The 12,500-nt window shown below is 41.7% G+C and overlaps 1 protein-coding gene across 3 annotated transcripts in view; it reads left to right on the plus strand.

Moving 5' to 3' along the window:
• Nucleotides 1-12,500, plus strand: part of LOC132840662 (nucleus accumbens-associated protein 2) — a 38,217-nt gene that overhangs the window by 16,408 nt on the left and 9,309 nt on the right. For 2 of the 3 annotated variants that reach the window (XM_060862494.1, XM_060862496.1), the window contains exons 2-3: nucleotides 8,923-9,763; nucleotides 12,373-12,500. The exon at nucleotides 12,373-12,500 is cut by the window's right edge and continues 43 nt beyond it. In XM_060862494.1, coding sequence (XP_060718477.1) covers nucleotides 8,947-9,763; nucleotides 12,373-12,500 — 945 coding nt within the window. In that variant the 5' untranslated portion in view covers nucleotides 8,923-8,946. Of the gene's footprint in view, nucleotides 1-7,044; nucleotides 7,183-8,922; nucleotides 9,764-12,372 lie in introns of those variants that run through there. The other variant, XM_060862495.1, reaches the window with a different exon arrangement.

A 12,500-nucleotide genomic window follows, 5' to 3' on the forward strand; every position in this document is an offset into this window, starting at 1 on the left:
ATTTGAGTTCAGCTCACTTCCTCTCCACTTGAACCGCATTTCTCAAACCCAGATGAGGACAAAACAGCAGAACTACAGAAACAAAATGACTGGACAGAGAATTGGAGTATGATTAGCTCTTTTATTGCATGTTCATTTTTAATTGAAAAATAATCTCAGTAATAATAATAATAATAATAATAATAATCATTTTCACAAACACTTTGAGACACTTGGAATGGCATTGATTTTTTTCTCTTTACACTAAATCCGTTCGGTCGTCCGGATTTGGTGGTCAAGTATCATTCGTTAGCTAACTTAGCTAACAAGTAATGGAACATTATGGCCTCCAGTTTAGCGCTGCACCAAATGTGTGAATTTTCCTCCAGTGCCATTTCCTCGGTAAGCTTTGTGGAGGAGTTTGGCGTCTCAAACAGATTCACTGATGTGGTTGCTGACAAAAAAAACATTAAACAGTCACAGATCTGTCTCAGGAGGGGGCGTGGCCTAGAGCATGAGGGTGGAGCTTTATGGCAGAAGATGAATGTAGATCATATACAATTTGTGTCTTCATTTATTTTGCACAAATGATCTTTCTAAGATGGTGTGCTTGAGGCAAGTGTGTTTGTGTGTGTGTGTGTGTGTGTGTGTGTGTGTGTGTGTGTGTGTGTGTGAATAAGTACACGTGTTGTAATGCAGTGTTATTTTTGGGAGATGAGACTGCGCTCTGGATAAAGGAGAAGTTCATATGTACACCACATGCTCACTGAAAGCTTCTGTGCTCCGTTTAGAAAGAAAACATGCCTTGAGATTTGTCTCTGACTCCATCTACACAAATAAAGGTGCATTAACATATGGAGCAACTTTCTGTCTGTCTCTCTGTCTGTCTTTTAGTTTATCTGTCTCTCTCTCTGTCTGATTGTCTGTCTCTCTATATGTCTCTCTATATGTCTCATCTGTTTTTCTGTCTGTCTGTCTGTGTCCTTCTCTCTGTATTTTGTCTGTCTTTCTCTCTGTCTGTCTAGCCTGAATAATGGACTCAAAGCACCACCCAGCTTCAGCACACACACACATACACACACACAAATACACACACACAAACACACACACATATATACACACACACAAACACACACACATACACACACACAAACACATACACACACACAAACACACACACATACACACACACACACACACACACACATACACACACACAAACACACACACACACAAACACAGACAGCTCTCACTTGCCAAAACAAGGACATGAGTCGACTTCAAAGTTTTTTCCCTATACTGTCTCTCTGTTCACTCTCTCTCTCTCTCTATCTCTCTCTCTCTCTCTCTTTCTGTCTCTATCTATCTCTCTGCTTAGGCTGCCTCTCTGTCCAAAGTCTAAATATTCTCTCTCTGTCCAGATTTACTTTCTCTGTCCAAACTGTCTGTCTCTCCTCTCTTTTTTATACTCTCTCTCTCTCTCTCTCTCTCTCAATCTCAAGCATTTAATATTTGTCTCTGATCTTCAGTCAGTGTTCATGCTTATGAGGAATGAGGACAGCGTGTCCTGCTTGAGCTACTGAGGAACACTGACATTAGTGAAAGACTTTTCAGCTCATAAACCATGTTAGTGACAGAGTGATGGAGTGATGGAGTGACTGAGTGATCGAGCGAAAGAGTGGTGTAGTGACAGAGTGATGGAGTGGTGGAACGATTGAGTGATGGTGTGACAGAGTGATGGAGTGGTGGAGCAACTGAGTGATCGAGCGAAAGAGTGGTGTAGTGACAGAGTGATGGAGTGGTGGAACAACTGAGTGATGGTGTGACAGAGTGATGGAGTGGTGGAGTGATGGAGTGACAGTAATGGCGTGGTGGAGAGATGGAGTGACAGAGTGATGTAGTGATGGCATGACAGAGTGGTGTAGTGAGAGAGTGATGTAGTGAAAGTGTGATGGAGTGGCGGAGTGATGGAGTGACAGAGTGAGTGAGTGACAGAATTATGGAGTGATCCACAGGTCACAGTGTTCAGGCATCAGTGACAACATGGCATGGTTTATCTCTGTGTGTCCTTCAGCCTCAAAACCAAAAAAATCCAACTTCCTGATTACAGAAACTTTTTATTTTATTCCAGATTGATTTGTCTTTCCTTTGACTTTTAGGCTTTTACTGATTTTACAGATAAACACGACTCATTTCAGTTTATTTGTGGAGTAACTCAACCAGAACGTTTCCTTCTTTACAGCAGAGATTTTGTTTAATTATGCACCACTTTATGGAAATGGTTTAGAGGAGCTTCGTTTGCGTTGCTCATCAAGGTAGCGAGTGATTTTGGGAGCGAGAGAGCGAGTGAGTGAACACAGCAAACAGGAAAACGTTTATTCATCACTCCCTGTGTGGCACAGAACTGAACAACAGAGAGATAACGCTTCTAGCTAACGTCAACATTAGAAAGTCTTCAGGTCTTTGTATAAACCGACATGGAGAAGATTTCATTGGATTGGTGAACAGTGTGATGAGGAATCATCTGAAACCTTCTGCTGCTAACAAACTTTGAGCCTGTATCAGATCTCAGAAATGGCCCAAATGTTTCATCTGAATCTTTTACATGCCATACAGCACACACACACACAGATAAACACAGAGCGTTCTCGAGACGCCGAGAGAGAGCTCTGATTGGTGGCACTGTTGCCAGGAGGCTCCTCGAGCTTAAAGAACCTAAAGCTGTGTCTCAAACTCCTTCCTGCAGCCTATAGGATGTGCAGCGAGAATCAATCTCTTTAAATACATAGTGCACTTCTGGTCCTGATGGGAGACGTTTGGGATTGAGCCTGTGTGTCTGTGAGAGTCTGTGTGTGTGTGTGTGTGTGTGTGTGTGTGTGTGTGCGCACTCAGGCGTGACTGCAGTGTTTGAATATTTATAAAGCCGAATTGTTCTTATGGAGAGGATCCATAGAGCCGAGCAGAATGAGCTTAATATGCCATGCAGAGCTTACAAACGTTTAGCGTTTACACATTTATAGGTCTCTGAACACCTAAAGTTAGCTTTTTAATGTAACTTTAATTACATCTTTACATAACAGTCATAATCTTTACTCTAAAATTATTATAGCCTGGAACTGCAATATATAGAACTATTTTAAAACATTTAAATCGTGTGTGTGTGTGTGTGTGTGTGTGTGTGTGTGTGTGTGTGTGTGTGTGTGTGGACGATATATCTGCATATTTCATACTTCCAGCGCAGTGCACTTTCTGAACACCTAAAATTAGGTGACATATTTTCTAGCACACTGGAGCAGGTTGTTTTCTTGTGTGTTTTTAGATCTTCATGGGGACGAGAAACAATTCGAATTTTATACAACAGTTTTGTAACTTTTTTTAACTTACTGAGGTTAAGGTTTGGGAAGCATTTAGGTTTAGCATTGCACAAACTTTTGTGATCCCCACAGGATGGATGGATGATGGATGATGGATGGATAGATAGATAGATAGATAGATAGATAGATAGATAGAGAGATAGAGAGAGTGGTAGATGTTAATAATGGTTTTTTTTTTACTGAAATATAATTTTACTCCATTGCTTGACAAAAGCATGTGGTTTTTCTGTCTTGTATAAGGATGCGTGTGCCAGCTTCACGTTGGCCATCATTTTCTCTCTATACTGTTATCAGATACGTGCAAAGGCTATATTTAGTGTGTTATGTGTGTGCGTGTGTTTTTTCCGTGTGTGTGTGTGTGTGAGAGAGAGAGAGAGAGAGAGAGAGAGAATATTTACAGCTTGTATGTTATATTTTTGCAGCTCTGCATTGTGTGTGTGTGTGTGAGAGAGACAGAGAGAGAGAGAGTGTGTGTAAAAGAGAGAGTGTGTTTGTGTGTGAGAGAGAGAGAGTGTGTTTGTGTGTGAGAGTGTGTGTTTGTATGTGTGTGTGTGTGTGAGAGAGAGAGTGTGTGTTTGTGTGTGAGAGAGTGTGTGTGTTTGTGTGTGTGTGAGAGAGAGCCAGAGAGAGTGCATGTGTGTGAGAGCGAGAGAGAGAGAAAGAGAGCGACAGAGAGTGCATGTGTGTGAGAGCGAGAGAGAGAGAGAGCGACAGAGAGTGCATGTGTGTGTGTTAGAGAGAGAGAGAGCGAAAGAGAGGGCATGTATGTGTGTGTGTGTTAGAGAGAGAGAGAGCGAGAGAGAGAGAGAGAAAGAGAGCGACAGAGAGTGCATGTGTGTGTGTTAGAGAGAGAGAGAGAGCGAGAGAGAGTGCATGTATGTGTGTGTGTGTGTGTGTGTTCGCGCGCTTGCATCTGTTTTAATTCAGAGAGCTCTACATTATATGAGCGCACGAGCCTGACACGTCTGTGCACGTCTGCAGACTCTGTACTGAGACTCACTGCATTGCAGCTCCGTGTGAGCGCGCTGGCAGCGAGACAAGACGGCGCGAGCGCAGTGGCATGACGCGCGGGAGGGGCTCGCGCACGGTCTACAGGCACGGCAAACGGGAAGGAGGGAAAAGCTTTACCTGTCTAGCGATGCTAAATTATATATAACGTCTGTTATAAACCTTCATATGTAGATTTAAACAACTTTAGCGAAGATAATCCCGAGTATTCAGAATTATAATCCGGTCACTTTCTGTTTCGCGCGCTTCGAAATGCCTTCACACGATGCCATGGAAACGGACTGTTCCATTGAGCGCCTGAATGGGGGGGGGAGCCTGACACTTTAAACACGTTTAATAACAGTGCTAGTGATCAATTACTTACAATTATCCTTTTAAATTAAATTAAATACAATTATGTAATCAGTATAATAGAATGTACTAGTATTACTAGATTAGTATTCATCTGGAATAAAACACTCACTGACACATGGTATGACCCTGAAGACCTGAAGTTGTTCATTCTTATTAAAACACAATCATTTAATAACATTTACAATTTTATATTCCGTAAACGTCCATGTTTCGTCTCTGTTCTCGCTTGTGTTATAGCAGCTATGTGCAACCTAGCTATATATAATGTATACTATATAATATAACAGTGCTGTGCTATAAATCATTGACATTTCAGATCAGATTTGTGTGTGTGTGTGTGTGTGTGAGTGAGAGAGAGAGAGAGAGAGAGAGAGAGAGTGCATGTATGTGTGTGTGTGTGTGAGAGAGAGAGAGAGAGAGAGAGAGAGAGTCCCGTCCGATATCTAATCTAATCTAATCTAATTTTCTCCAAAACAATTTTGGATGTCTTTATGTCTCTATGAGCCCAAAAGTGTAGAAATAAAAGCAGTGACTGATGTGTTATCTTTCTGTTTTTTACGTGTAGTGTAAGTGCTTTTATCTCATCTCTCTACATTTGCATCCTATTTGGCAGAAAACGTCAGGATCGTCCCATCTGCCGTTGCCACATGATATGCGAAACGTGGTGTCTTCCTTTTGTTTGCGAGTCCTTTTCCCAGCCGTCGTGTCCTGATATCATACGTCTGTACAAAGTGACACTCTGTCTGCTTTCAAATGCCAGATCTGTAGACACGACTGAGAAACGTTTCACCAAAGGAAGCGTCTGCAAGTGCAGACAGATTTCGCAGAAATACACAAAGACAAAAAAAAAAAAAGGCAAACACACAGCGTGGCTCAGATTTGGCCTTGTTCCTATACAGCTGCTTTGTGTTTATACGGCGAGCCAAGATGAAGCTGTGGAGAGGTTTTAAGTGTGACTGGTGTGTGTGTGTGTGTGTGCGTGTGTGAGAGAGATTGCGAAAAATAAAGCCACCTTATGGTTCACACAGTTTATAATCAACTGCTGCTAACGACTTGAGTAGAACCTTGTGTGTATTTATCATCATGTTCATATTATTCAATAATAAATGTTATAGTTTATATCATTGTCTCTTGCTGTTCTTGCTTATGGGTGTGTGGCCTATTTAGAGTCTTTTATGTCTAACTAAAACGATTTTTTTTCACTCTGAAGCTCAACTTTGCCCTAAATTTGTTGTCCATTAAGATTAGCATAGCAAGGTAACTGTTCTAGCTTTGTCTCATATTGAGATCTGATATTCTGTATGTTTTTCTTCAGTTCAGTCATTACTGTTTAAAATCACGGCTCTGTGTCTCACACATACGTAGAAAATGTAGGTTGCTGTTTCTTGCTAATATGAAACTAGATAATTAGTTATCGTTAACGACAGAGTACGTTTGCGTGCGGTGGATATTTAAACTTCCGAAGTGTTTAAAACAAATACTTAATACAGATTTGTACATTTTACTGGTGGAATTTTTTTTTTGTTTGTTTCACTGAGTAACTTTTTGTAATTTGACTCATCAATAAGAGTCGACTCCTTCAGCTCCTAAATATCTTCTTAAATCTTCCTCTTCTTCGTTATCGGCTAAAAGCGTTCCGTGAAATCTTCCTCTACCTTCATTGAGAAAAATGTATTGTATTAGAGCGTAAATTATTTTAAAACACGTCTGTGTTGTGTTTGATTCTTGTGCGTGTGTGATCCATTTTCGTGGAGGTGTCGACTCAGAAAGTTGACTCATTTGTGAAAGGACCCGGAATGTATTTTGTGTCTGAATATGATGCTGTGTGTGTATTGAAGTAAACTGCTAGCGCTTCATGGACTCTGTCTCTCATGTGAATAAAGCTACTTTGAGATGAATGGAAAAGAAGTGTAAGATTTGGCTGACGTGCGGTGAAGTGAATTGTAATTAATATTTGTGTGGTCCGTTCAGGGCTTTCCACGTTCTGCAGTCTGGGAGTCTTGTATTCCAAGAAGAGCTGAGTCTCTGGGGCTTCGGTGTGAAGTGCAAAGTCCAGTCGAACTGCTTTTCTTCACTCGTACTGTCCTTAAATGACTTTCCCTCTGTCTCAAAGCCCCTCCCTCTCCGTCCTCTGACTCCCTTTTCTGTAACTGTAGCCTGCTTTCTGTTCTCTCTCGCTCTCTCTCTCTATTTCTCTCTCTCTCTCTTTCTCTCTGCGACGTATAGATGCTGCATTGATTACACACAAACGCTTTCCCTTTCAGCGCAGATGCACTGGATCCCAGCTGCAGAGAAAGACAGAGAGAGGCTGAGAGAGAGAGAGAGAGACAGAGAGTGAGAGAGAGACAGACAGAGAAGGACTGAGAGACAGACAGAACGAGAGAAAGAAATAAAGAGTGAGAGAGTGTTGCACGGAGTTAGAGAGCGTCAAAGGTTTTCAGCTGCGACTGAAGAGTGAACTTAGCAGGTCAGACTTCTGCGATAGAGGGATTGTTAGAAGTGCAGAAGGGGGGAATGTGTGTGTGAGTGTGTGTGTGTGTGTGTGTGTGTGTGTGGTGGCAGCGTTTCAGTTACTGTTCCTGGAAATCTGCTGCAGAGAATTTCTCAAGAGTATTAACTCCACTCCAGCATGTGTAAGAGAGTAAGAGACGAGTTAAAACTATTGTGTGTGTGTGTGTGTGTTTGTGAGAGAGAGATTTTTACTGTCGTTTTACGGTTGTGAAGCTGACGGAGATTGCAGGAGTTAATGTTTTAAAGTATCAGGTTTTTGTTTTTCATAGTTTTTGCATGATTCGTTAAAGGCAGTGTTGGCGATGAAGCTGTGTTAAGCTCCGCCCCCTACAGACCACCCTGGGTGGGCCCTCGGGTCCAACTGGGATCCCTGCCTGAGATCAGAATCTACTGATCTGCAGAAATTAGACATGCTAGCAGTGTGTACGGTAATGCAGCGAGAGCACACACGCTGCACCTGATTTACATTTATGATAATTATCTCTATTATTTTCTAATTGCATTCCTCACTGTACGTCTTTGTGTAATGTAGATTTTATTCAATTTATTTCCTCAATTCTCTATTTCAGACTTTATTTTTCTCTCTACGTCAAAATCTCGTTTCAGCTCCTCACTTTGCGAGTCGTTTACAAAGAATAATGCGTCGTCACGTGGAAGAAATAATATTTAAATGAAGCTTATGCAAATATAAGGAGTTTAGATCCTAAAGAATCTCCTGCCGTGTGGAACGAACTCTGAGACACGGTGAAGTCGAGGCGAGGGTTAAATAGAGTAATAAAACATCCTCTCAGCCCGTTTTATAATAGTATAATAATTTATTATAATATATAATAATAAATAATAATAAGATAAATATAAATTAGCACGAGTGTTAAACTACATTATAATGATGACGGTAAATGAAAGAGGCGAGTCCGACATCTCAGACTGCTTTAGTAGAATCTGTTCTCGAACTACTCAATCTGGTTTCTGGGGGGGAAAAAAACGTAAAAGATTTGGCTCAAGTTTAATAATCTTTGTTATAGTGCTGCGTTTTTCGGTGTGTGTCACACAGGGTGTCATTTTTTTTCACTTATTCCACTTCCATCTGTCTCTCAGCCTGCTGTTTTTTCCGCTGCGCCTCTGTCTCTAATCTGATGTGAATATATTAGACGTGCAGAGGCGTGATGAGAACTGAGCGACGTGTGTGTGTGTGTGTGTGTGTGTGTGTGTGTGTGTGTGTTTGTTATCATTCAGGATGCCGATTCCCTCAGTTTCCCCTCACACCCTCCTCCTCCTCACACATTCAATTAAGAAATGACCTTCACGTCTTCACACGATGCCTCCTTCAGCTGTGACATGACAGAGTTACTGTGTTCGTTCTGACGCTGATTAGTTTCCTGTAACAGCCTGAAAAAAACAATTTTATTTCTGAAAGCTATCTAATGTTGTGGAACATCTGTAGAAGAAATTGTGTTCCTGTTGTGACTTACGTTATAGCAGCTGTAACAGTGGTTCCTTCACCAGCCGCTCTTCACTTCATCTTCACTTCTTCATCAAAACAAGAATAAAATGCAGCTTGTTGTGTTACAGACCTCGAATCCTTGTAAAGCCTGAGACCTCAGGTCTCCATCGGGTCTGTTACATTAACATGTTACTAAAGCGGTGTGTGTGTATTATCCAGGCCCTGACTCCGTACCTCTGTTTGTCTCTGCAGATGAGCCGCTGTGTGTTTGTGTGAATGCGGGCCGCCATGTCGCAGTTGCTGCACATGGAGATCCCCAACTTCGGCAGTGCGGTGCTAGTGTCGCTGAACGAGCAGCGCCTGCAGGGTCTGTACTGTGACGTGTCCATCGTGGTGAAGGGGCAGGCCTTCAGGGCGCACCGCGCCGTCCTGGCCGCCAGCAGTCTCTACTTTCGTGACCTGTTCAATGGCAGCACCAAGTCCGAATTCGAGCTGCCTTCTTCCGTCACGCCAGCCTGCTTCCAGCAAATTCTGTCCTTCTGCTACACGGGGAAGCTGACGATGGCAGCCAGCGAGCAGCTGGTGGTCATGTACACGGCCGGGTATCTGCAGATCCAGCACATCGTTGAAAGAGGCATGGAGCTCATGTTCAAGGCTAATTCGCCTCACTGTGACTCGGCCACTGCTGCCACAGACGAGACCGGCTCGGAGCCTCAGAGCCCAAACAACAACAACAGCGCAAACAACACCGCAGCAGTGGCGGTAGCAGCGGCGGCCATGTTGGCTCCTCCAAGCTGGTCACCTTCGGTCCGCAAGGTGAAGACGGAAGGCAGCGAGATGCCGCTAAGCCTCCTGGGAGGAGCCAAGAGGAGTTCTGGGGTGAGAGGAAACTCATTCTTCTACCCCGGGGTGCCGGGAATGTACCCCGTCATGCCTGGAGAACGTTCCAGCCCCGGAGCGTCCAGCCTGCCCACCACAGACAGCCCCACGTCTTATCAGAACGAGGACGAAGAGTTTGACGAGGAGAACTACGACGGCATCAGCGAGGACGCATTCGCACAGATGTACAGCCGCACCACAAATCCTTACGCAAGTAAATATCAGGTTTAAACCTAAACTCTCAGTCTGTCAGCACATCAGCTGTAACGGGGAAATAAACACAGAAAGTGATAAGTTTAGAGTTACAGCACGTCCTGAAAGCTTTATTCCTCATTACAACTAAAGCACAGAAATTCATCACCATGACATTTTATAAACAAAAGGACAAGTTGTACTTTTTATCCGTTTATAGTTCCCTTTAATGATGTGGATTACGTTTTAATGTCAGAAAACCTGAGTCTCGTTTCGGAACCGTGACACAAACGCCCGAGTATGAACGAGCAGTTACCATAGTAACCATAACAAGGGCATTCATTTAAACCTGTGATTCTGAAGGACGTAAATCAAAACCTCCTGATAAATCAAGAATCCAGAATTCAGCAGTTTTTAAAACATCTCTGCAGATAAATATAATTAAAAGTATTCTGTATTATTGAGATTGATGTAATTCCATATAGACGGAATCATTAATCATACACATTTAACACTCGTTTCATCTCGTCTAAATTTGCTCATAAAAGTCGAGTAGCTTGGGCGCAGGTCAGACTACTTTAACTCTAACGTTAATGATTTCTGACCTTTTTTTATATCTCTAAAAGTTCAGTAGTTCAGTAGTCACCTTGTTAACAGTTTTTTTAGAGGATTCGCTTCTTGACCTTCTCGGGAATGAAATGAGACGTAGCTGTGGGTCGTAAAGTTCTGAGTCAAACTGAAACTCCTTAATGAATGTGCAGGACATTATGACATCACACCATGAGTCAAAATAGAAGTAAAAGAAAAAAGGAAACAGATTTTAATCAGAGATTCTCTAAAATGGAAAAACCTCCTTCGCCAAACTGGTGGAAAGTCAAAACTAAACAAACTGAAAAAACTTTTTTTTTTTTTAATTGTTTTTCTTTCCTGCTTTTTTTTCTTTAGTATTTATATCGTTTCAGATAATGACATCTCAGATCTTCGTAATGTTGCACCGATATTCATTCGAGACGTCTCGAAGCCCTTCGTACAAATCTCAGGGTTTTATTTCATTTTTTTATTTCAAATTTTTTTTTCCACTTTAAATCTGAGACAGAAGTGAGACACTGACGCACGTTTCTCATCTCAGCCTCTTCTGTCTTCTTCTTTTGTAAAGCTGCTTGAATGTTTAGCATGAAACACAAAGAAAACAGCATTGAATTCAAACCGTAAAGCTATAAAGAATTCGTCAATGAATTCAATAAAAAAGGAATTTAAAAGGAAAATAAAATAAAATAAAAAAAAGGAAAAAGGAAAAAATGGCAATTAAACTTTAAAATAAATATGTAAACAAATAATTCAACACCTTATAACAAATAAATAGCCTCTCTTTCTATATTAATTTTATGTTTTTAATGAATTCATTAAAAATGCAAATTTTTTCTAATTTCTGAAGTGATCATGGAATTAAAAATATAATATGAAATTAAGAAAGTAAGAAAAAGTCAGGAGGGTTCAGTGTCGTGTCTCGTCACTTACTCTGGAGACTTAGATTTCCGATCTTCCTGTAATCCATTCGAGTTCGGACACAGCAGGGTCACAGTGTGGGATACCTGAGAGCTGTGTGTGTGTGTGTGTGTGTGTGTGTGGGTGAGTGTGTGTGTGTGACTGTGTGGGTGAGTGTGTGTGTGTGTTAGTGTGCGTGTGGGTGAGTGTGTGTGTGTTAGTGTGCGTGTATGAGTGTGAGTGTGACTTTGTGTGTGTGTGTGTGTGTGACTGTGTGGGTGAGTGTGTGTGTGTGTGTTAGTGTGCGTGTATGAGTGTGTGTGTGTGTGTGAGTGTGTGTGTGTGTGTGTGAGTGTGTGTGTGTGTGTGTGTGTGTGTGTGTGAGTGAGTGTGACTGTGTGTGTGTGAGTGTGTGTGTGTGTGAGTGTGTGTGTGTGTGAGTGTATGTGTGTGTGAATGTGTGTGAGTGAGTGTGTGTGTGAGTGTGTGTCTGTGTGTGAGTGTGTGTGTGAGTGTGTGTGTGTGTGTGTGTGTAGAGGTCAAGTCTCCTCACTATAAACATGTTGATTTTTTATCCAATCAGATTGCAACGCTGGCCGCAGCAGGAAGTGACATGAAATAAACAGCCTTTATTTTAAAGCGTTTGGGTTTTTTGTTTGTTTTTTGTTTTTTTAAGTCATTTTACTATCACAGAAACGTGTACTGTCTCTTTAATAAGTTGACAATTTAACATAAGAATAATAGAGATACGTTCAAGCATTATTCCTTTTGTTTCTGCAGTAAAGTTGCTTGTTTATGCTCCATATTAAAAAAGATCACATCACACTTTTCTGTTTGGCCGACATCCTCAGGTCTGATTCTCACCAGGAATGAATCTGATTTTTAATTTTATTCGTCCTGAACCTCTGAGATCAGACCTCGTTATGGCTCGTTTTCTGCTCCTCTTTTGAATACTTATAATAGTTTGTTCATACATATGCAAATTAGCTTCCTAATGTGGGATGCTGATGAAGCAGTTCCTCAGATGTTCCTTCATCATCATTAACTACGTTATTACGAAGGTTCAATGTTTTTATGTGAAGATAATAACGTTAAAGTGCGAATGTATTAAATATGAATGAACTTTAGCGTCTCTCTGTCCTTTAGTGACAGATAAACCCGAGCTGGTTCCTGTGCCTCTGGAAAGTCGTCCTTGTGTCCTGCTACGCCGTGATCTGGTGGCTCTGCCCGCTAGCCTTATTAGTCAGATCGGCTACCGCTGTCACCCCAAACTC

The sequence above is a fragment of the Tachysurus vachellii genome, chromosome 26 (genome assembly GCF_030014155.1).
Source record: "Tachysurus vachellii isolate PV-2020 chromosome 26, HZAU_Pvac_v1, whole genome shotgun sequence".
NCBI lineage: Eukaryota > Metazoa > Chordata > Actinopteri > Siluriformes > Bagridae > Tachysurus > Tachysurus vachellii.